Source organism: Halichoerus grypus, chromosome 1, assembly GCF_964656455.1.
Source record: "Halichoerus grypus chromosome 1, mHalGry1.hap1.1, whole genome shotgun sequence".
Lineage (NCBI taxonomy): Eukaryota > Metazoa > Chordata > Mammalia > Carnivora > Phocidae > Halichoerus > Halichoerus grypus.
Window position 1 is genome coordinate 202,466,146 of NC_135712.1, and position 25,486 is coordinate 202,491,631.

General features: G+C 45.8%; 1 protein-coding gene across 5 annotated transcripts in view; it reads right to left on the minus strand.

Annotated features, from left to right (window-relative positions):
* The window catches only part of GATAD2A (GATA zinc finger domain containing 2A), a 101,848-nt gene that overhangs the window by 45,230 nt on the left and 31,132 nt on the right, over window positions 1-25,486 (minus strand). For all 5 annotated transcript variants that reach the window (XM_036093934.2, XM_036093938.2, XM_036093933.2 and 2 more), the window contains one exon: window positions 16,798-16,886. In XM_036093934.2, coding sequence (XP_035949827.1) covers window positions 16,798-16,812 — 15 coding nt within the window. In that variant the 5' untranslated portion in view covers window positions 16,813-16,886. Of the gene's footprint in view, window positions 1-16,797; window positions 16,887-25,486 lie in introns of those variants that run through there.

Below are 25,486 nucleotides of genomic sequence, written 5' to 3' on the forward strand. Positions count from 1 at the left end.
CTAACACTGAGCTTTTATGTCACATGGATCACCTCAGATGATCCTCATAACCACCTGTGAGGTAAGTGCCATCATCTGCCCCCACCTTACAGGTGGAGAAACTGAGGCAGGTGGCAGTCACACAGCAAATGGGTGAGAAGTGCTGGGAACTGAAGCCCATGCTCCAGGCAGTCCCAATTGAAAGACTCCATTAACCACCCAGAGTCACATGTGAGGTTTCCAAAGGATACTGGGAGCTCCTCATAAATACAAAATTGGGCTTGACCTCTCACCCACAAGGTCCAGATGAGATATTAATGATTACAACTTTATGTTGTTGAGTGAGATCACACTTTTTGATGTTTGCTTTCTAAGTACAGTAAAAGTTCTGCTGGAGCACAACATATATGGCATTTCTAAAAAACCACGGCATACTGCAAAATTGTGCAATAAAAACACAGGGCTACGGGAACAACAGGGTTAGGTACCCAACACCCCAAAACTTCATCATGACATAAAGAAAGACAGGAACCTGATTTTTAAATGGTAGCACGTTAAACAGCCAAGAAATACACAAATGCTACCTGAAGCTTGACCCCTCACCTGAGGGAAGACCTGGCATTTGCTGTGGCTGTTTTCTGAGTGTTTTCTGTGACATGCTGGAATGAGGCTGTGTGACCCCAAGAGAAAATGGTGTGGCCTAGAGGGGGCCTAGCGCATATGTGAGGTGTGTGCATTTCCATTTTGTGTACTGTCAGGTGCTCTTTTAGCTGGGAGCAATTTTCTGGATTCACCTAGTGCAGGAGTTGGCAAACTTTTTCTTAAAGGGACACAACACAGTAAACATTTTCAGCTCTGTGGGTCATTCTGTTTCTGTCCTGATTACTCAGCTCTGCAGTTGTAATAGTACGTCCTCAAATGGGCACAGCTGTGTCCCAACCAAACTTTATTTACCAAAACAGACCACCAGCCTGTGGGCCATAGCTTCCCAACCCCTAACCCGAACCTGGCACTTCTCCTGGACAAAATCGTACGTAACCACACACAACATATGTGTCGTGCTTTCAACTGTACCCTAATATATCAATAGTGTTGGAACAAATCTGCTTTTCCAAAATAAGTATTATCAGAGAATTAACTACAGAGGAAAACAGGTTTCAAAAAAGGGACTTGAACATGTAAATTCAATCTGAGCCCAGGACTCAAGGTTACCCCTTTTGACAAGTCAGAAGAAATTTAGTTTCAAAAAGTGCTGAGTGCAGAGAGCTCATCAAAGGGTCAGCCTGTCTCACTACACGGGTCAATTTTATACCATCCTAAAAGCCCTACACACTCTCAAGATAAATAGGTCCATCATATAAGGAAATTATGTGCTATAAACTCAATTACTGCAGTGGCTGAAACTTTAACCCACTTAGAGAAGCAAGCGGTTCCTCAGCACTCATGCCTGAGCATCAGACCAAAGCTCTAAGGAAAAGCACAGGGATGTGAAGGACCTTGATGGGTACAGGGCTGGGAGGGGATGGGCTGGGGTGAGTCCTTCTTGAAATAGGGATGTTCGGGGCGCCTGGGTGGCTCAGTCATTAGGCATCTGCCTTTGGCTCAGGTCATAATCCCAGGGTCCCGGGATCAAGCCCCTCATCGGGCTCCCTGCTTGGCAGGAAGCCTGCTTCTCCCTCCCCCACTCCCCCTGCTTGTGTTCCCTCTCTAGCTGTGTCTCTGTCAAATAAATAAAATCTTAAAAAGAAAAGAAAAGAAAAGAAATGGGGATGTTTGAGCTGGGACACAAAGTGACTCGAGCACACTGGGGCTGATTTGCTAGAGGACCAGGGGGTCCTTGGGGATGTCCTGCAGTAGGAAGGGAGCTGCAGGGCCCAACTTCTCCAGGTAACCGGGACTTTCCTTCACCCTTGAGGGCTAGGAAGAAAAGGGTCATCCGTGCCAGGGAAACTTCACGAAGGGGGGTGGGGAGCACCCCTTCTGGGGACCAGGAGGATACAGATCCATACCACAGTGCCTCCAACTGCCCCACTCTAGGGCAGGTCCTGGGCAGACAGGCAGCACTGTCATAGCCTTGCACCCTGTCCTGCCCCACAGAATGGATAGAGATCTCTTTGCAATCATGATCTTCACTTGGTACATTCTGCCTGCAGCTGCAAGAGAACCCCAGGAACCTTCCTGGGGACCTTGTCAGGGGCTCAGACTCCACCCAGTCACCACTTTGGTCCTTCAATTCTGCTGACTTTTTTTTTTTTTTTTAAAGATTTTATTTATTTATTAGAGAGTGAGTGAGAGAGAAACAGCATGAGAGGGGAGAGGGTCAGAGGGAGAAGCAGGCTCCCCGCTGAGCCGGGAGCCCAATGCGGGACTCTATCCCAGGACTCCGGGATCATGACCTGAGCCGAAAGCAGTCGCTTAACCAACTGAGCCACCCAGGCACCCAATTCTGCTGACCTTTATGTGAACACTGGGCCTGACTGGTGGGCATATCACTTCACCCGCAACCTGGTAGTGTCCTATCAATCCCACACTGGTACTGCCTGGGCCTGGGGTCTCAATGCAGGTTTTCTGAGCCTTTTGCTTTGTGTTAAAGGAAGCGAACACAGCTCACCAGGTGGACAACCACTTTATAAAAATGAGACACATGACCACCAAATTCTTCTGTCCTGTTTAAGGGGCTTAGTCACTCTTTCAAAGGCTTCCCCCAAGTTCGACAATCTATCAACCTCCAATGGCCATAATGCCTGGGCTCTGGATTCTGGGGAGGCTGAGGTCAGTGAGAAGAGAGGGAAAGGGACAAGGAACACATAACGCCCCAGACTTGGGATCATTTGACCCCACTCAATGGACACCTTATTGGTAGGAGGACATGGAAACTGGGGCACTGACAGATACCTCCCAACTCCCCAAAGCTGCAGCACACCAAGCAACTTTGCACTACAAATATACATATATGTGCACCCACACTTATGCATACTCATAGACACATGCTCCCCCACACGTGCACAGAGTTTTTATCCCCTCCTCCCACTTCCAAATCTTGCCCAATTATCTCAGAAAAGGTCTTTCTCTGTTCAATTCTGAGCAAAAGATCAACATTTCTTATGGGTGATCAGTGTCCATTCAACTTCTGATCCACCTGTCTCAAAAAGGAAAACCCTGAAGTATGAAAATGAGATGAGACACAGGGGCCAGAATCACCAACTTCTAAAGCACATGAAGAAATCCAGAGCCCTACAGGGCCTCACATGAATCCCCATGCACCTCAGCCACTTTAGCCCACACTTCCCCAACCCCTGTCCAAGACAAATGATTTCATACCTGGCTGGATCAGCAGAGCATTTTCAAATCACCAGCACTGCAACCATGTTCATTTCTACTACTTTGTGCATACAGTAAGTTAGGATTCCAGAGAAGGCAAAGACCTAACCACTCTTTACTGTTGTTTATCTGAGTAATGCCTAAACCCAGAAGGGAACTTCTGCAGCACAAGAAGCCTGGTCAGTTACTAACTACCTAGGACACTCCATCATCTCCTAGTTCACAGCCTGTCTGGCCCAGCAGGATGTGGATGCTGACAGGCTCCTAACAAATGCTGATACCACACCAGACAGTGACCTCTCCAAGGGACCAGTGACCCAGTGGTGCCTGCTCTGTGGAGGGTAGGAGGAAGAGTAGCTCAGGGCCCCCACCTTCATGGGAGCACAGACCTAATAAAGGCTGTGAAATGCATGTGCTAATCACCATTTTATTACAACTCAACACCAGAAAAGAAGTTCACTCTGCTGGTGGAAGGGAAGAACTGAGAAATGCTTCATTTGAGCTGGGCCCCAAGGGCAAAATCTGGACTTGTAAAGATAGAGGAGGGAGGAAAAAATGATAGAAAAGATGAAGTGGCAAAATATACAGGCGTGTGAAAACCCATCTCCAAAAAAAGGAAACGAAACCAAATAAAAAGAGATCAAAACTTTTAAACAGTTGTTTTTAAATGGGATGAAACTGTGTAGAAGAAAAAGGAATCCTTGGACCACTTACATTCAGTGTGAGAGGCTCTCAGTGATGGCAGGGCCTCCCATGGACTTCCCTGGGCACCAGGTACCCTTCAGGAGTTCAGGGACTGGGGGAGGGGTGGAGGTCAGGACCAGCCATCAGCCTGTGAGAGTGAGAAGGGCTAGAACCTGTAACTGGGTCCTAAAAGACAGGGTGGGAGGAAGCCCTAAGAGCTGTGAAATGGAAGAGTATGCTCCAAAGACAAATATACACAACTTAAATCAAGTGCCTCCAGTCACTCCATCAAACAAACCAATCTGAGCACTGGCACTCTCTTCAGGGGATGACCTCTCTGCTCCCAGCCCCTACAAGGCTCTCTCCCTAACCCTCCTGGGAAAAAACACCATTTGTAAATGCAGTGCTCAGCTTGGACCAGGAACCAAAAGGTAAGGTTAAGTTCAGGAGCATCTCAGCCTCCTCCTAACAGAGCACTTCAAATATTCCAGGTGTGCCTGCACACTGCACTCCATCTGAAATGCTAATAACCCATCAAATATGTAAGACTGTTACCACCAAGGGGTGGGGGTCATCCGAGACAGGCCACATCATTATCTATCTAGTCACCTCCAGCCCTTGGTTCAAGAACCATCCAGAGAAACAGGTTATTAAGACTGAAAAGAGTAAAAAGAACTGGCACCTCTGGTTTTCACATTTACAAATAAACACACATTTACAATATGATTTTGTTAAAGTGGAGGACTTGTAAATGATGTCTCTGAATTAATGCTTTTGGGGGATATATTTAACAAAGTTAAGCTGGACAGGAGGAACTTTAACACACTTAAGTGGTGACCATCAACATACATACATATATATATATACACACACACACACACACTTTATATATATATATACATATTTTATTTATTTTTAAAGATTTTATTTATTTATTTGACAGAAAGAGACACAGCTAGAGAGGGAACGCAAGCAGGGGGAGTGGGAGAGGGAGAAGCAGGCTTCCCGCTGAGCAGGGAGCCCGATGCGGGGCTCGATCCCAGGACCCTGGGATCATGACCTGAGCCAAAGGCAGATGCTTAACGACTGAGCCACCCAGGCGCCCCCAACATTTTTTTTTGAAGATTTTATTTATTTGACACAGAGAGTGAGAGAGCACAAGCACCGGGAGGGGCAGAGGGAAAGGGAGCAGGCCCCCTGCTGAGCAGGGAGCGCCATGTGAGACCTGATCCCAGGAACCCTGGGATCATGACCAGAGCCTAAGGCCACCACTTAACCAACTGAGCCACCAAGGCGTCTGACCATCAACATTTTAAAGACAAAACCTTAATGGTCCTCAGATTCCTAAACACAAATCCCACACAGACTGCACAGTAAAGAACACAGCACTCGTAGTAGTTCACTCCAGCACAGTGTGTGGGAATAAAGCAGGGTTCAGGACAAGTCATCTCCAGAAAATAGACAGTCACGAGGCCAGCCTGCTGACAGTTCACCAGGCTGCTCAAACTCGCCCCCGGGATGTGAAGCGCCAGGCCTGGGACATCAGGTCCTCAGACCTCAACTTCCCTCCCTGGAGTCATGGGAGAATGGGGTGGGTGGGGGGGCACTAAAGAAAGCACAGATCCTATCCTGGAAAGAGAGTGTAGGGTATATATTTTTATCTTCTCTGAGACACAGCCAATCTCCTGCAAACTTCTGAAAACAGGGAATAATGTGGATCACACAGATCCCCCTCAACTACAACTGCACCACAGCCCCATGCCTTGGCTTCTGAGCACCCCTTCCCAGAGACATGAGATGAAAGCCAGTCTTCATCTCCAGCCATAGGACACAGTAGGGAGAAAAGTGCTCCCACACTGATCACATGTTAAGAGGGGAAAGACAGGTAGCAAGTGTCTTTAAAACTACAGTAGCTCCTTCAGGCTCACACTGGAGATAAGAACTTGGCTTTTGTGTTTGCTCTCGAAGTGCCCAGTGAGCACCCAATACCACCCCCCTGGAAGTGGCTCCACATAGGCTTCTGAACCACCAGCAGCCAGGGCCATTGGGCCAAAGCCCAACCCTGCGGCCAGAAAGAAACAGATGCTATTGCAGGAGCACACAACACAGAAACAAAGGTACTGCCTGTGAAGGAGAATCGGAGCAATATTAAATGTCCACAGGGAAAGAGTAACCAAGAGTCCCCCTGGTGCAGGATGTCACTCTAAGGGCTAGTTGGCTACATTTGCCTCACATGGGAAAGGAACAGACCTCTGTTCCTTCCCAGCTGCCTCCTGGGCCATGTGCCTCCATGGCCTACAAAGGGTTACACCTGCCATTTCCATGCCATCTGCAATGTGCCCATCGGGTGTCACATCACAAAATGGGAAGCCTTAACCCTTCCAGTGCCAACTCCCTCAGGGCCAAGACACAGCTCTAACCACCAGCTCCACTGAGGCCCATCACTGGAAATGGCAGGTAGGTTTTGCACAGACAAGTGCAAGAAAGACCAAAAAAGTCACCTCCATTCCTAGGAGGAGATATGAGGAGAAAGTGGGGGAACCAGGGGTGCCTCTTGTCATTTTCATCAGGGCACCCAGCAATATGGTAACACCTGGAGGCCTTTCCTGGGCTTCCTTTGTCAAGCTCCTTCCTGCACATATTCTGTGGTATCAGAGCACTGGCAAATGCCCCAGGAGGATCAGAGCCAGTAGGGAAACTTACTTTTAGGACTAAGTTTCTGGTCTCAATGAAGCCCATGGGACTAAGAAACAGTTCCTACCAACGACAAGTTCTCTCAGCACTTTCTGCACAGCTGTAAGAGCTGAAACAGAAATCCCACTTCTAGCCTCTACCCTGTAAGTGGAATTCTTCCCCTTGGGCAGGGAGTTGTTCAGATACCTGCAACAATTGCTGGGAAAGAGTGGAGCTGGGCTTGAGGGTATCACATTAAGTGGTCCTTTTGTAAAAGATACTATTCAAGGTAAAAGCAAGGCCCTCACCACAGCCTTAAGGACAGGTCAGCCTCTCTGACCTTGTCTCCTGCCATCCTGTGCCCCACCCCACCCTGACCCCATTCTCTTAGGCCACAATGACATTCTGGCCACTGACAGTCAAGCTCACTCCCACCCCAGGGCCTTTGCACTTTCTGCTCTCTCCGCCTGGAAGGCTCCTCCCCCAGGTCTCTGAACTACCCTCTTTTTCAGGTCTGAAAGGCTCCTCCCCCAGGTCTCTGAACTACTCTCTTTTTCAGGTCTCAGCTGAGACAGCAAAATGACATTATCTCCCCTCCACACAATCTCCTCCGTGGATTTCTAACTTCTTTCCCACTTCATCGCCACTTAACATTCTATTCACTCATCTCTCTGTATACCCTCCTAACCCCATCTCCCATAAGACAAGGAATACCTCTTTGTTCAGTGCTACCACCCTAGAGCCCAGGACAGAATAAATGCTCAACATATATGTTAAACATACAAGAAAAAGTATTTTCAGAACTCCCACCTATCACTCTCCCTTCCTGGTTAAATAAGCCAAAATATCTTCATGCCAGTAAAAAAGATAAGGATCAAAAACAAAACCCTTACCTTTTAATAAAAATTAACTCAAAATAGGTCAAAGACCTAACTATTAAAAGCTAAACCTATAAACCTCTTAGAAAAAAACGGAAGGGTAAATCATGACCTTGGATTCGGCAACAGTTTCTTAAATGTGAAACCAAAAGCACAGTATCAACAGAAGAAAAAAAAAAAGGCAAACTGGACTTCATCAAAATTAAAATCTAATGTGCAAAGGATACTATCAAAAGAGTGAGGGGAGGGGTGCCTGGGTGGCTCAGTCGTTAAGCGTCTGCCTTCGGCTCAGGTCATGATCTCAGGGTCCTGGGATCGAGCCCCGCATCGGGCTCCCTGCTCCACAGGAAGCCTGCTTCTCCCTCTCCCACTCCCCCTGCTTGTGTTCCCTCTCTCACTGAGTGTCTCTCTCTGTCAAATAAATAAATAAAATCTTAAAAAAAAAAAAAAAGAGCATGAGGGGAATCTGGTTGGCTCAGAGAAGTGTTCGACTCTCGATCTCGGGATTGTAACTTTGAGTCCCACATTTGGTGTAGAGATTACTTAAAATCTTAAAAAAACAGAGAGAGAGAGAAAAAACAACCCACAAAATGGGAGAAAATACCTTGCAAATCATCTATCTGATAAGGGTCTGGTGTATAGAATATATAAAGAACTCTGAACAATTAAACAACAAATCCAATTCAAAAACAGGCAAAGGACTTGAATAGACATTTCTCCAAAGAAGATACACAAATGGCCAATAAACACATGAAAAGATGTCCAACAACATCTGTCATCAGGTGAATGCAAATCAAAACCACAATGAGATACTACCTCATACCCACCAGGGTAGCTATAATTAATTAAAAAGAAAAAAAAGAAAAAAAAAGTGTTGTCAAGGACGTGGAGAAACTAGAACCCTCATACATTGCTGACAGGAACATAAAACGGTACAGTGATGAGGGTAACAGTCTGACAGTCTCTCAAAAAGTTAAATACAGCATTACCATATGACCCAGCAATTCTACTGCTAGGTACATAAACTAAGAGATGTGAAAACATATTCACACAAAAACTTATACAACACATATGTTAAAAGCAGCACTACTGGAGCGCCTGGGTGGCTCAGTCGTTAAGCATCTGCCTTCAGTTCAGGTCATGATCTCAGGGTCCTGGGATAGAGCCCCACATCGGGCTCCCTGCTCGGCAGGGAAGTCTGCTTCTCCCTCTCCCACTCCCCCTGCTTGTGTTCCCTCTCTCGCTGTGTCTCTGTCAAATAAATAAATAAAATCTTAAAAAAAAAAAAAAAGCAGCACTATTCACAATAGTCAACAAATAGAATCAACTCAAATGTCCATCAACAGATGAACGAATGAACAAAATGTGATATATCCGTACAATGAAATACTATTCACTCATAAAAAGGAATGATGTTCTGATTCATGTCACAATGTGGATGAACAGTGAAAATACTACGCTGAGTGAGAGAAGGCAGATAAAAAAGACCACACAGAATAAAAAATGATTCCATTTAGGGGTAACTGGGTGGCTCAGTTGTTAAGTGTCTGCCTTCGGCTCAGGTCATGATCCCAGGGTCCTGGGATCGAGCCCTGCATCGAGCTCCCTGCTCCGCAGGAGGCCTGCTTCTCCCTCTCCCACTCCCCCTGCTTGTGTTCCCTCTCTTGCTGTCTCTCTGTCAAATAAATAAATGAAATCTTAAAAAAAAAAAAAGATTCCATTTATATGAAATGCCTAGAACAGGCAAATCCATGGAGACAGAAAGTAGATTAGTGGTTGCTAGGGCCCTGAAGGGCACAGAGGTGGAGGAGTGGGGAGTAATTGCTAATGGGTACAGGCTTCTTTTGGGGATAAAAACATTCTGGAACTTGACAGAGATGATGATCATACAATATTGTGAGTGTATTAAATGATAACTTTAAAATGGCTAAATGTGAATTTTAGGTTCTGTGACTCAACCATCCAGTTCTCATAGCGACTGAAGTCACACAAACCCACCACACAAGTGGGAACTAAGAACTGCCTCCAAGCAAAGGAGCTAATAATGCCTGGAAGCATGGCCACGTGGGCAAAGATCAATTTAGCAATGGGGAGCCAAGGCAGAAAGAGGGCAAGGCCTCAGACAATTGGGGTCACACAAACCACCACCAGCAGAACACGATTTAAGTCAGGTTCATTACAGGCTTCACACTGCCTAAAACCAAAACAACACACACCACAGTTTTATATTAATACACTACTGGGAATGTGCCACCCGCCTCAGTCACACAGGTGTTTTACTCGTTCATCCAAATATCTGCTTAGTTTCCACCAGGAACCAGGGGCTGACTGGATCCCACGACAGGCCTCCTCCCAGGAAAACTCTGGGAAGATACACAAGGAGGCAGGTAGGTGGACAGTGGACACCAGGCTGAGAGACACGGAGTGAGGTCCCTTCCACTCTGAGAGTTGCAGTGATCCCTAGATCACAAACAGGATCAAACCATCTATTTTATCCACTCCTGACTGGGTATGGCTACTATGGAGAGATGACAGCAATGAGGCGAGACTGGTCTCTAATCAAAAATATATTATGTCAGGGGCGCCTGGGTGGCTCAGTCGTTAAGCGTCTGCCTTAGGCTCAGGTCATGATCCCAGGGTCCTGGGATTGAGCCCCATATCAGGCTCCCTGCTCGGTGGGCCTGCTTCTCCCTCTCCCTCTGCTGCTCCCAGGCTTGTGCTCTCTCTCTGTCAAATAAATAAAAATAAAATCTTAATATATATATATTATGTATGCACACACACACACACACACACACACACATTATGTCAGAAAACTAAGTATGGGATATCACAAAGTATTAAAGTAAAGAAGCACATGCAGTGGTAAAATGAGCTCCAAGTACTGGGGAGGGAGGCCAGAGGCTCAGGGAAAGGAAGGTCAGCATCACAGCCATCACAGCCATCAGCATCACAGTGCATCAGGTAGAAACCAGAATGCCTGGTTCGCCTCAGTTTCCTCACCGTGAAATGGGAACACTATCCACTTTATCACTAATGCTCTCTGAAGGCTCTGTGAAAGGTAGCTGCGAGTATCACTGTTACAGAAAGTAACAATGCTGTAATCAGAGGCAGTTCCACATGACAGGCCACAAGCCACAGCCCCTCACAATTCCAGAATCTCTGAAGGTTTTCTGCTTGAATTTAAACTAACCACAAGTGGCCACCACCCTCACTTTTGTAAACAGCTGTCTCCCCTGCCCTGGGCTCCCTGAGGGAATGCCTGGGTTAAGCCCATTTTTCAAATCTTTGATTATGGAAAACTGCAAATATACCCACAGAAGTAGCAAGAAGAGCATGACTCACAGCACACATGCACCACCCAGGTTGCAGGTCTTCTACACTCGGCCTTCCCCCACACCTACTAGCTCCTGTGAAGCAAATCCTACACAGCATTCATTTTATGAATGAACTGGTCAGTATTTATCTCTATAGCACAAACAAACGACAATCCCATGAGCTGACCTCTAACAATTTAACAAGCATTTCTTAATCTTTGTCAGTCACACTTGGTTGAAATCTATAGGTGCCCCCCCCCCAACCTTTCCTTTCAACCATACATTTATTTATCCTGTTTCCCAGTCAGGTTTGCTGGTGGCATCCCTGTGGTATAACGCAACATGTCCCTGATTTACTGTAAACTAGATTTTGAGGCCCAACCAAGCACACATCATTCCAGAAGGACACGCACCCTTCTTGAGGGCACGCAGTCACGGAGGATCACTATCTGGATTCACCATTTCATTAAGTGTCCGAAAACTTATAAGCCTATAATTCCATCATTTCATTTTAATTAGCCAGAATATGTTAATAGCCACACTGTCCACTAGCCACATGTGGCTATTTAAATAGACTAAATAAAATGAAAATTTATTTCTTCAAATTATTCCAGGTGCCACATTGGACAGTGAGGATACAGAGTCCCAGGAAGTTCTGCTGGGCAGCACTGACCTGTGAGAGAAGATTGCTCTCACCCACTATTTTGTTCCTCGAGAGTTCAGTCCATAGAAAAGAGAAAAAATAAATGCTAGTTTCTATTTACCAGTTTTCAAAATGAATTGGTTCCCTAGCACCTTCTAAAGAGGACCAGTGAGTTTCTTCCTTTCCTTTGAGCACCAACATAAATGAACCTGTAGATTTTTAACACATCTGATGCTCCAACTTGGGAATCCATTCTTTTTCATACTCATCTGTCCCATCGTTGATAGTCACAATCAGGACATTCCCAATGCAGATTTAGAATTAAAACGTTTTGGGGTGCCTGGGTGGCTCAGTCGTTAAGCGTCTGCCTTCAGCTCAGGTCATGATCTCAGGGTCCTGGGATCAAGCCCCGCATTGGGCTCCCTGCTCAGCCTGCTTCTCCCTCCCCCACGCCCCCTGCTTGTGTTCCCTCTCTCGCTGTCTCTGTCAAAAGTAAATAAATAAATCTTAAAAAAAAAATAAAACAATTAAAATGTTTTAACTTAAGTACTTTGATTTTATACTTGTATTTTTCTTTGTTGCTGAAAATTCTGACTCCTAAAGACATAACTACTTGTTTTCTTCTACAATATAGTTGTCCCCACTTATCCATAGTTTCAGTTATCTGCAGTCAATCACGGTCCAGGAGTGGATGATCCTCTGGAGTACCAACAGAAGTCAAAAGTAGCCTAATGCTATGTTGCAATGCCTACGTCATTCACCTCACTTCATCTCATCACATAGGCATTTTATCATCTCACATCATCACAAGAAGGGTGAGTACAGTACTTAGATATTTTGAGAAAGAGAGACCACATTCACACAACTTTTGTTTTAGTATAGCTGTAACAGTTCTATTGTTATTAGTTGTTGTTAATTTCTTACTATCCCTAACTTTTAAATTAAACTTTGTAAGTATATATGTATAGGAAAAATCATAGTATATATAGGGTTTGATACTATCTGCATTTTCAGGCATCCCACGATGGTCCTGGCAAGTGTCTTTGTAGGGAAGGGGGCACTACTGTATATAACAGTTAAGACTATTGGTATTATTAACCTAAAACCAAAAATAATTCCTAAAAATAGTTAATGATTTTTTAAAAAGAAGTTTTTGCCCTTATGGCATATCACACTAAAACATTTACAGTCTAACTGCTATGTTTAAAAGTCTAGTGAAGGAAATCCTCTCTGAGACGTTAAGTCCACCAACTTGAGTCACAACTGACATACACCTAGATTCATATTCATTTCCTTTTGCTTTTGGTTTTTAGGGGTTGCTTCTCTCCCCCCTCCTCACAACATCTGCCATACTTTTGTTTATAATTATGTAAAACACCCATCTGGTGCTACATAGAAAAGAAAGCCAGAGACAGCTCCTGATAACCCTGTCTCCTCTCAGCCCTCCTCCCAGAAATGACCATGTTGTTCATTTATGGTTTAGATTTCCTATATTTAAAAATAAAATATAAGCAAACACACACACATACATCCATGTCCCCCCCACCTTCCCTTGGATAGGTAAGTGCACTACATCTCTTTATCCTCCACCTTGTTTTTTCCACTTATTTCACCCTAGAAATCCTGTCACCAAGACATGAGGACATGCCTCCTTCCTTCCTTCAGGGGCTTGACGCCACCCCACCAGGAGATCCACCCCCATCCATCTCCAGCCCCAACTGACAAAACATCTAAGTCATTTCCAGCTTTGCTCCTTCAGAATTGCGTAATGAACATCCTTGTCACAATTCTTATTTCTGACAGTGTATCTCTGTGATACATTTCTAGAAGTGGAATTTCTGGAGCAAAGGGTAAGCCAATCTCTCTCTGAGGAGTTGTGAACATCCAAAAGCAACATATGGCAGTGCCTGATTTCCACCAACAGATTGGTATCCACCTCTGGGGACAAAAGGTCAGAAATGTTTTGGGGAAGGTCCAATGAGCGTTATTCTTAGTATCAGAAAGACCTGAACATCTTCCATACCTTGGTTAGGGCCATCTGCATTCACTTTCTCTGTGAACTGTTTTTCTGGAAGTCACACCCATTTTTATTTTTTTTTAAGGTTTTTATTTATTTATTTGACAGCGAGAGAGACAGCGAGAGAGGGAACACAAGTAGGAGATGGAGAGGGAGAAGCAGGCTTCCAGCCGAGCAGGGAGCCGGATGCGGGGCTCGATCCCAGGATGCTGGGATCATGACCTGAGCCGAAGGCAGACGCTCAACGACTGAGCCACCCAGGCGCCCCAAGTCACACCCATTTTTAATCCTTAACACCCAACATAAGGCTAGTCATTCAGCACATAAGCAGCGTGTACTTGAACAAACAGGGCTCCTGACAAGCAAAATTCAAGGGGCAGATGCCACATCCATTAGCCCAAGCAGGCAGTCTGACCCAAGGTGTGCACACCTCAACTGTGTACAGGGTGTGGCACTGTGTGGGGGCTATGTGTGTGTGACTCAGGGCTCGCCTGGAGCCAGCCTTCCTCCTGCCCTGCTCCTCTTCTGTGCCCACTGAGTCCTGGGTGGCAGGAATGGGGAGACCCTAGCTGACCACAGGCCATGGTACAACGAAAAGTGGGTGTGGGCTGGTATTAACCAGAGAAAACCCCAAATCAATCAATTTGCTGAGGTGACTTATACCCCACAACAAAAAGTACGAGCTGACATATCTATAAATCTTAAAAAATAATTATTCAAGGGTGTTTCTGCCTGTGTAGCATTAGCCATTACATGTCATAACTGTTCACAGACTGTCCCTTTCCTATCAAGCCCCTTCATGTACTGGGTGGGGAGAGGCAAGGCCAGAAAGAACACTTAGGATGACTTCCAGGACTTTAAACCCCCAGACTCTCTGCTTCTAATGCTACGGCTGTGTCTTCCCTGCTTGCCCTGTGACAGGGAAGAAGGAGGTTTGTTTCATTCATTCATTCATTCATTCATTCAGCAAGTACTTACTACTTCTGAGTTAACAAAGAACCAGGCAGAAGGGGGAGCACCTATCCTAGAACCTCAGAGAACCCTAAGCCAGCCCACTGCCTTCAGACAATGACCTGAGCTGCAAGACAAGGTCAGTCACTAACCCCACTGGGCCCAGGGTTCAAGTAAGACCTTTTTCAAATGTAAAGTTCCTTGATTTTTAAATGCTAATGTCTAAAGATAGCCTGTCAACAGCCAAGTGCCAGGCCCACCCTCTGTGGATGTCCCACTATGCCACCAGCACCAGATAACAAGCCACCAGGACCAGGTATCAAGCATCATCAACACTGATGATCCAATCCTCATCTAGCTCTAGGAAACCAGCACAGACTTTAGGTCACTTTCTCCTCTGGGGGCCTCAGAAAGGGCTGGGCTATGTAAAATAGTACAGCTGCCACGACAACAGTCTGGCAGGTCCTCAAAATGTTCGTTACCATATGACCCGACAATTCCACTCCTAGGTATATACCCAAAGGAACCAAAAACGCGTCCACACACATTGTGTACACAAATGTTCATAGCAGCACTATTCACAATTGTCAAAAGGTGGAAACATCCAAATTTATCCCGGATATATAAGTGGTCCATCCATGCAATGGAATTATTACTCAGCCATAAAAGTGTATGAAGTACTGAATCATGCTACAATGTGGATGAACCTCAAAAACTACGCTGAGAGAAGCCAGACACACAAGGTTATATATTATAGGACTCTGTTGATACGTAATGCCCAGGACAAGCAAATGCATAGAGACAGAAAACAGATTAGTGGAAGAGGGGGGACAAGGAGTGACAGCTAATGAGGATGGAGTTTCTTTTTTCTTTTCTTTTCTTTTTTTTTTTAAGATTTTATTTATTTATTTGACAGAGAGACAGCAAGAGAGGGAACACAAGCAGGGGGAGTGGGAGAGGGAGAAGCAGACTTCCCTGCCGAGCAGGGAGCCCGATGCGGGGCTCAATCCCAGGACCCCAGGATCATGACCTGAGCTGAAGGCAGACGCTTGACGACTGAACCACCCAGGTGCCCCAGAGGATGGAGTTTCTTTTTGGGGTGATAAGTGCTCTGGAACTAGACAGAGGTGATGGTTGCACGACTCTTAAATATACAAAAAAAAAAAAAAAAAAAATCACTGAATCATATACTATAAATGGGTGAAACGTATGGTAGACAAATTCTATATGATAGACAAATTAGATCTTGATCATTAAAAAAATTTTTTAAAGCCGGGCTCCCTGCGCAGCGGGGAATCTGCTTCTCCCTCTGACCCTCCCCCCAACTCATGGTTGCACTCACTCTCTCAAATAAATAAATAAAATCTTTAAAAAACATTTTTTAAAGCACTGGTAAAGCTTGTTTGTTAGAAGAACATTCTGGAAATGTTTTCCCACTAACAGGATTACTTGACCATGCTCATGTGTTTTGTTTTTTTTTTTTTTTTGCTATATGCAAATAAGAGCCAAAACCTCACAAAACCAATCCCAACTCTTGTTAAGAAGCGGGCAAATCCAGGCGGCTGGTTCTCACCCCATGCGGCTACGGCGCTGTTAAAGGGGCATGCACTCCTCAGGAAGTCACCTGCTGGCTGGCCTGGAAGAGGGAGCAGCTGACCAACCCAGGAACAGCTGACCAACCCAGGAGGTCTCCAACCTGCCTTCAAGTTCTAACTCTTAGCTCTACATTCTTCTCCAGATGGACAGACAGTCCTGGGCCAAAACATGGCTGGCCAGACCCTGCTGGTAACAAGACAAAAATCCCACCGAGGTGTCAAGATCTGTCCTGCTGGGTTCTGACAGCCCTTGAGAATCCACTTGAGAACCCTAAGCAGGGGGTGAGGCTGGCTCAGTTTCCTCACAGGCTTGAGTCGGGGGTCAGGGCAACCAGCTCCAAGCACCAGTGCCAGGCCTTGTGCCACCGACAGTGGTCAGAAAAAAATTCTACTCATTTTGGTCAGTGTTGGGAAATCACAAAAATGGCCAGAGGGCAAAGGCCACCTGGCCAGGATTATCCTCTGCTCCTGATACTCCCAGGAAGGTTTATCCCATTTAGGCCTGGGCTTTTCAAGTGAGTGAACCCTGAGACAGAAAGTGAGAACAAATGGCCTCCCTGGAAGCAACGGGCAGGGCCTGGGTGATCCCGTGGTGACAGCCTCCCTCCATTTCCTCTAGGAGGTGGCTGTAAGCTTCTAAGCAATGCTCAGTTTCAAATGTCCAAGGAGCTGAATGAAGCTCGCCAGGCAAGTCAATCAAGAGCCTTCATTCCACAGATATCAGACCCCAAACACTCACCTGGCTTCTGTGCATGGGATGCTGGTCCTACCAGCTGGCCATGGCAGCAGCTACGTCAAAAGGCAACTTGTGTCAACGTGCTGACCAACCTAAAGTAAAGGACAGAAAAAGAAACACTAAGTTTCCAAGGAAAGTTTCTGGAATATATGGACAATTTTCAGTATCTCCCACCCCTGGAATTACACAGCAAAATTTTAGATTTCAACCACAGCTCTGCCTTTGCTACTTTCCACAGGGGGGCAGGCTGAGGAAATAAATTTCTATCACTCTCTGACCTATGACCCGCTACAGTACTAACCAATAAACCCTAGCATCCCAGACACTGATTTCAGCAATATGGACAGAGATATGAGGTGGTAATAAGCAGCCAGATGCTGACATACTGAATATACAGAAATGGTTCAACATTATGGTTATAACAGTAATAACATTAAAAGCAGAAATAGTAATATCTAGAATTTAATAGGTACTCAGTAGCGAGTTCCAGTTACTATACTAAAACTCCCTATCTCTTTGAATCCCCAGGACAATCTTGGGGTTATGCAATCATCCCCATTTTACAGATAAGGGATCTGATGTATCTAATATTCAGGAATTTGCCCAGAGTCACCCAGGTCTCCCTTTACAGACATGACCTCTTTGCTCCCCGGTCCACGCTTCCTCGCACAGATGCCAGGGAAACCACCCACCATTCCAGGCAGTTGTAGGGTTTGCCCTCAAGAAGCTGAGGGTGCAATGTGCCTGGACCCTGACAGACTTTACCTTCATAGGGCAACTCAAAGTTTTACTCTGGGATCATTTCCACAGGGATTACAAAACTGCCCAAGAGAAAGGAGCTGCCTATTTTACAGACAGGAAAATTAAGGATCAAGAATGTTCAGAATTCTCCCAAGGTCACAGAGACAGTGTGGCCCTAGGACTTCCCCCTCCTTTGTGACATCAGACACGCAGGGCTGCACCCACAGAGGCTAAACCTAGAGAACAAGCCAAATCCCTGACTCCTAGGCAGTGCTGTCAGTTGTAGCTTGCCGAATATTGTCAGTATCACCTCTGTTGTCATTCTTCGTGCCCACATGACTACCAGGAGCTTGGCTCTGATATGAAACCTTTATTTTTAAACTGGGTTCACAGCAATTCACAGTTCATGGATAGCGAGAAACACACCCACAGGAGAACTTGCAAAATAAGCAAATATCAGTGAACTCCAAAGACCTTTGGGCACTGAGGGGCACATGGCATCCTCCTCAGGGAGGCCCAGGGCTAGCTGCAGCCACCATCTGGGCTAGTTCCTGGGGAGGGGGGCACTTTCTGCCACTCTTTTTTGGCCCCATTCAGGCCAAAAAACACAGTGGACACCGCTAACCCTCGTTCTTTCATATCTCCTGAGCCATGGCCTCACTCTGCAATGGAGGGGAAAGCCCAGAAGCAAAGGCCTTCTGAATACCTACCCTCTTCAAGAACAAGATCAATACAAGTCAGCAGTATTTTCACACACAGATTTTTAAAAAATCCATTTACAATAGCATAAATATGAAATACTTAAATCTTTAAAAAATTAAATTTATCCTTATTTATTTTCGAGGGAGAGCGCGCGTGTGCACGCACACACATGGGGAGGGGCAGAGGGAGAGGCGAGAGAGAATCCTCAAGCAGACTCCCCACTGAGCGTGGAGCCCAACGTGGGGCTCCATCCCAGGACGCTGAGATCATGACCCGAGTGGAAAAATCAAGAGTCGGACGCTTAACCGACTGAGCCACCCAGGAGCCCCAGGGTAAATTTAATTTTTAAAAAGATGTTCAAGGGCAACCCTCTCGGGTCCTCTCCCTCCTCAGGAGCTTTGTGCTATCACTTTGATATCACTCAATAAACTTTGCTTTGCTGCCCACCAAAAAAAAAAAAAGTTCTAGACCTATAAAGTAGAACTACAACAAGACATCACTGAGACAAATGAAAGAAAACCTAAATGAAGATATGCCTTGTCCATGGGTCAGGAGGTGTCAATTCTCCCCCAAATTGATCCACAGATTGAATGCAGACCCAATAAAAAATTCCCAGAATGTTTTTTTGTAGAAAAAACAATCTGACTCTAAAATTTACATGGAAATGCTAAGGACCTAGAATAGTGAAAACAACTAAAAAAGAGTTACAAATTTGAAGGACTTACTCTATCTGATTTCAAGACCTACCATAAAGCTACAGTAACCAAGGTGCAACTTGATTTTGGCTCAGATCATGATCTCCGGGTTGTGAGATCAAGCCCCGCACTGGGCTCCTCACCAGGCACAGAGACTGCTTAAGATTCCCTCTCCCTCTGCCCCTCCCTCCCCCTCTTAAAAAAAAAAAAAAAAAAAAAGCTACAGTAACCAAGACAGTGTGAAAAAGACAGAGGAAAGATGGATAAACAGAATACACCCATGCAGCTGTGGACAACTGATTCTCAACAAAGATCTAATATCCTACTCTGCAAGACCACAAGATACACTGGACAACAATCTCCTGAACAGTTAACCCTGCAAGGAAGAAGGCCATCTTAATGTGTTATAACAACACACACCCTGCATCATAGGATACAATGCAATGTGCAAGAAATTTTAAGGTAAACTCCCACTTTCACACTCAACCACGGCTCTCCCCATCTCAGCTCATGGCAAACCCAGTCTTTCAGCTGCTCAGATTAAAAGCTGGAGTTGCCCTCTTGATAAGACTACCCCACTATCCAGTCCATCAGAAAATCCTATTGGTTCTGCCATCAAACACATCTGAAGTCCAACAGCTTCTCATACCTCCGCTGGCCACACCACGTTTGGTGTTTGCTCAGAGTGAAGCCCTATTATCTCCTGGCCCCAGAGGCCTGCCTGGTGCCCACCTGCTCATCCTGCCACAGTCATGCTGGCTTCCTGGTCATGCCTCCAACATACCAGGCACCCTCCCACCTTGGGGTCTTTTTATGTTTTAAACAAAATCCCAGATACTTTATCATTTTAACAATCACTTCTTCAACTGGCATCCCCAATTGAAAATGACCTTTGAAAACATAACTACCATATAATAATCCCTAAATGTCAGCAAATGTCTAATTCGTATTTAGCTTCACACGATTTCTCAGAAATGTCTGTATGGTCTAACAGTAGCTGCTACAGTGTTTGTACTACACCTGCTCCTCAGCCTTGATCACTCTCACCCCCCAGATGGCAGACCTTCCATGTCCATGCCCCCTCCTCTCCTTGTCAAGTCACGGCTCAAAATGTCTCCTTTGCAGAGGCCCACCCTGCTCCTTCTCTCCCACAGGCCTGGCCTCTCTGCATACTCCATATTATGCAGCTACTGTCTATGGACTTTCTCACCCAATAAGAACATAAATGCCTCAAGGAAAGGGATGTCTTGTCTGCGTGATGCGTGATTTTATTTCAAGCACCTAGAACAGTGTCGGACACACACCAGGTGCTTGATAAATATTTATGGAATGAACAGGGAGGGATGATTTAACACTGAAGGAGAAGGAACCTATCTGAGGATCCCACAGCAGCAGTCCCTCCATACAAATAGTGTGAAATTCACAAAGGAGCAGAAACCAAGCAGAGATCACTTAGCACCATCAGAACTAGGAGCATTTCTCTAAGATAAACTGCAGTTGCTTTTTACTGATACATCATCTGGACTTTTTTGCACTGGCTGGTTTAGAGAGCTTTTACTGTTTTTATTTCCAACCCATACATTTAAAACAGTATCAAGTAACCCTTAAGTACACAATTACCAATTCGTAAGAGACTCTTCCACTCCCTTGATAAATCGTTATGGTTTGGCTTTGACCCCACACCTGAGTATAACGCACAACCATGCGCACACACACACCACCCCAACTCTACAACCCACCCAAACACAATGATTTCCCAGTCTAAGGGAAATCACACTTGGTAAGAAGGTAGCCACAGTAATTTACATGAAATCAAGTCACTGCACTTTGGGGAACAGAAGTCCTTTGTTGCCATTTCATCCTCTCTAGCTCAGGCAAAGTGAGGTTGGCTCCCTTTAAACTTCAGGGGAGGAACACTGGCCAAAAACCAGCTGCTGTCTGGGGAACTCCAGTTCTGTGGAGTTGCAGCATCCATGGCCTGCATAGGGATGGGTCTCTGGGGCCATAGTCATCTGACTAAGAAGCCTGGGCTCTCCAAGGCACCCCCAAAGGGCCCCATATGAGGCCAGGCCCTATGGAAGCTGCACACCTCTGGTTTCCTTCTACCACCATCTGCACTCACCAAACATTTGTGCTATCTAAAAATTCTTCAACTGTGTCTGTAACCAAATATTTACCACCCTGGCTCTAATCCAGTTCTGGAAACATGACATTAGGCCAAAAAACTCCAAGATGAAACCCAACGATACCCTTCACCTTCTCCCACCTCTAAGTCCACAAAGTCTACTTGCTCCATGAAAACTGAGTGCCCCTGAAGAAAGGGGTTACCTAGACCCTCTCTGGCAAAGGTCTTAGCAACTGCACCACCAAGTGTCAAGGAGGAGATTCCCTGTTCAGCCTTATCAGAAAGGAAGAAACTGAGGCAGGGAAACAGTAAAACATCACAAGGAAGCCCAGAGGTCATACTGCTCCATGTGCTGGCTGGCTAGGGAATGATTAACTTGGGCCAACGATTCCATTTCTAATCCAGGGTTGGCAAACTTGCCTGAGCTGTCCTGGTGAATGGTATTTCTGGAACACAGCCACACCCACAAAGTATGCAATATCCACAGCTGCTTCCACCTATAAGGCAGAAGTGAGTTATAGCAACAGAGACAGTACAGCCCCAGAAGCTGAAAACATGGGACTACCTGATCCTTGAAAGCAGGAGGAAACTGCAGCCCTAACAGTCTGTGCTGAGTATCAAAGGGACAGAGGTGACCCAGACACACCACAACAAAAAGTCAGGGCACAGGCACACCAAGGAGATGCTCCAGCTCTGAGTCAGCCCCAGGGCACAAAGCAGTACCTGCTCTCTCCAAAGCATGGAGCCTCATTAACCCTATGTCCCCATGGAGTAGGGGAGAGCATGACTTGGCATACTAGAGAGGCAAAGAACCAGCCCCATGAGAGCCAAGGAGCCGACAGTGAGGCCAGCTACACAAGCCCATCCTTGGCAACCAGAACTGGCCTGTCTCCACTGTCAAACCTAGGAGGCATCCACTGGCGTAACAGCCAGTATGTGCCCTCCAGGCCCCTGATCTGTCCCTGCCTGTCTTCCCTTGGCCATAGTAACTATGCCCTCACTGAGGGATGGATCATCCACTCACCACACCATGCCAGTGCAGTAATTCCTACAGCCCCTCAAAACCCCCCAATACTCGTAACATCCTACCCTGACATTCGAGGCCCCGCCTGCTTTATGCCCACATGACCCTATGAAGTCATCTGACATGCATATATATATGTATATATACACACCATATTCCTGGCTCCAACCACACTAGCCTTGTCTCAATTCTTCATAGTGCCACATCTTGCCTCCACCACTGGGCTTTTGCACATAGTGTTCCCACCACTGGGAAAGCCCTTCCCTCTTCCCACTCATCCTTCAGACTCAAGTACCTGTTACTTAAGCATGCTCTCCCTAACCAGTCCCTCCCCATTCCCCCTTCTATCACTGAGGACTACAGCCCCAACACTTAGCACAGCTGATCTTGACATCTGACATCCAGAATCCCATTAGGCTCTCTTCCCCAAATACTCTTGAGAAAAAGCTCTTGTTCATCTCTTTATCCAATGCCTAATGAAGCAAGAGTAGGAAATGCCATCCTCCGTGAGTTATAAATACCCAACCACTATGTTTCCACCATGGACCTGAAGCAAAAACACAGCAATATAAATATAAACCCTACCCTTAATTAGAATAGCAAGTCAACACCAGGAAGAAGTAACATGGAGATAGGCAAGGCCACAGCGCCACCACAACCCCTGGGGGAAACTCTCCCCACCCTCCCTTATACTGCTGTTTGGAGAAAGGCAAAGAGCTTAGAGAAAGGCACTCGGAAGTTCCAGAGACCTCTACAGCCTTTTGTCTGGAAAGGCCTCCTTTGTCACTGCTGAGAAGCATGAGCTACCCCTGCACCCATGGCAAACCACACCCCGTACTCCCCTCCTCCTTTCCTATCCTAACCTAAAACACTCAGTACAGTCTTTGCAACAGATCCCTTTCCTCTCCAAGGCCTGGCTCCACCATACCCCTTTTTTTCCCGGGCATTCCAGGAATCCCTCCCTTTCATACCACCAAACCTGAATGTTCTAGTGCTTTCTCCTGATGAATCATAACTAGTTGCAGGAGCCCACCTGACCCCTTGAGCAGACCCTCAGGCCTTAAGACCATCCTTAAGACCAAGTGACAGGCCCTGGCACCAGGCAGGCTCTCATCAGAACCAACTAGCTATTAATTAATGTTATTAATTAATGTTATTATTGTTATTAATGTTATTCCTCAAAATATTTCAACTCCTATCTAGAGTTTCCATCCTTGCCCCCCAGCAGTTGCCCTGGCAAGTCCACACAGAAGTTCAAAACTTCAGATAAACCCCCATATTTAAAATGCTCAAGAATCAAATGTCTACATCTATCTAGACATGTCTGAGACTTTGCGAAGTGTCTGAAGTGTTAGTGTTTAGCACTGAGAATGTTTGGTGTGTTACATTAAAGGACATCTCAAAGAAAATGTCACAAGAACAAAAGAAGAAATAACATCTCTGTTAATAATGAGAAACTAAGAACTGGTGTCTCCCATTCTGTGTACATGCACCAATGTGTGCTATATTAAGGAAATTTGCTGACAAACAGCCATAGGAAAACAAGGAATACCTTCAATCTCTAAGCCAAGCACTGGAGCAGAAAAGACTTCAGATTGTTTCTGGATTCTGCTCTCCTAAGTCCCCTGAAGACTCTAAGAGTCTCGTGTCACCCCACACAGCTGGAGAAAGTGCATCCAAGCCCCACCCCTGTGGGGACCAAAGAACACCCGCAGAATCCCTGTGCTCCAACATTCCCAAAATGATGTTACAATGAGCCTTCTAGAATCACACATATCCATATTCTTTTTTTTTTTAAACCTCATAGTATCCAGCACAGCTAAGCCATAAAAATGTGAGTGAGTGCCTTTGTTCTTTTCTCCCTAAACTAACTCTTGGGAGGATAAAAATGCATGCTCATAAGAATGCAGGATATTTCTGAATTCAAAGGTTCCATTTTTTTTCACTGTACTAAGATATAAGTAACATCAAATTGACCATTTTAGCTAGTAAGTGTACAGCTCAGTGGTGTTAAGTCCATTCACATTGTTGTGCAACCATCACCACCACTGCCACCATCCATTTCCAGAACTTTGTCACCTTGCAAAACTGAATCTCTGTCCCCAATTAAACACTAACTCCCCATTACCCCCACCCCAGCCCCTAGCACCCGCCATCCCACTTTTCTAGCTCCATGAATCTGACTACTCTAAGGACCTCATATTAAGTGGAATCATACAGTATTTGTCCTTTTGTGTCTGGCTTATTTCACTCAGCACAACGTCTCAAGATAGAACCACACACATCATTTTAACCCTTTGGGGCCAAAGTGTGTACAGAACAAAGTCCATAGGCCTTGCACATTCACAGCCAAATGTATGACTCTAGAACCCTGCTTCCCAGACCAGCCATGTCCCTGACATCCTCCACTATCAACCAATCCTTCCCTCCACTCTCCAAATAAACTACACAAAATGTCACTGGAAAAACTTAGAATGGTAAAATGAGAGCAGCAGTAAACATTATGCCTCAGATGGACTTTAAGTATGCCTATCTTACCCCAGCTCTGACTTCCCAATGCACCTCATCTCCCTAGGATATACCTCTTCCAGCCCCATCTCACATCCAAGAACCAAGGGAATCAAGCAATGCCTGGTGGGTGAATGGTAAAAATGACTAGCTTGTCTTGGACATAAACATTTCCTAAAATGGAAGCCAGAGATACCACAGCCCAATCCAAACCTATTCCCTGGAGCACTTGGGCTAGATGTGGAAACTTACACAGGCCCAACAGGGGTGCAAGCCCTCAGCCCCTGACACAACCAGTTCTACACAGGGGAGACCCATGCAACTAGCCCAAACAGTGTACCTGCCACTCACCATCAGTGAAAAGGAAAACACTGTACCACCCCCCCTCAACTTTTGAGCACCAAGCCCACCTATCTTGTGAGGCAGAGCCAGGCCCAGGGGATTCACCACACTGGCTGAGTCCATGGATGATGTTGCCTAGAAAAACAGTAACATCAAGTGACCCCAACATGAGGTACCCAACTCACACAGAGGGAGGGCATTTCATTGCCCATCATTTCAGATAGGAATGCCCAGAGCACCCCATCTCTTGGTCAACTGCTCCAGGATAGATTAAAAGAGGAATGGGGTACCTGGGTAGCTCAGTCGGTTAAGCATCTGCCTTCAGCTCAGGTCACTATCTGAGGGTCCTGGAATCCAGCCCTGCATTGGGCTCCCTGCTCAGCGGGGAGTCTGCTTCTCCCTCTCCCTCTGCCCCCCCCACCCCGCTTGTGCTCTCTCTCTCTCTCTCAAATAATAAAATCTTTTTTTTTTTAAAGAATTTATTTATTTATTTGACAGAGAGAGAGACAGCGAGAGAGGGAACACAAGCAGGGGGAGTGGGAGAGGGAGAAGCAG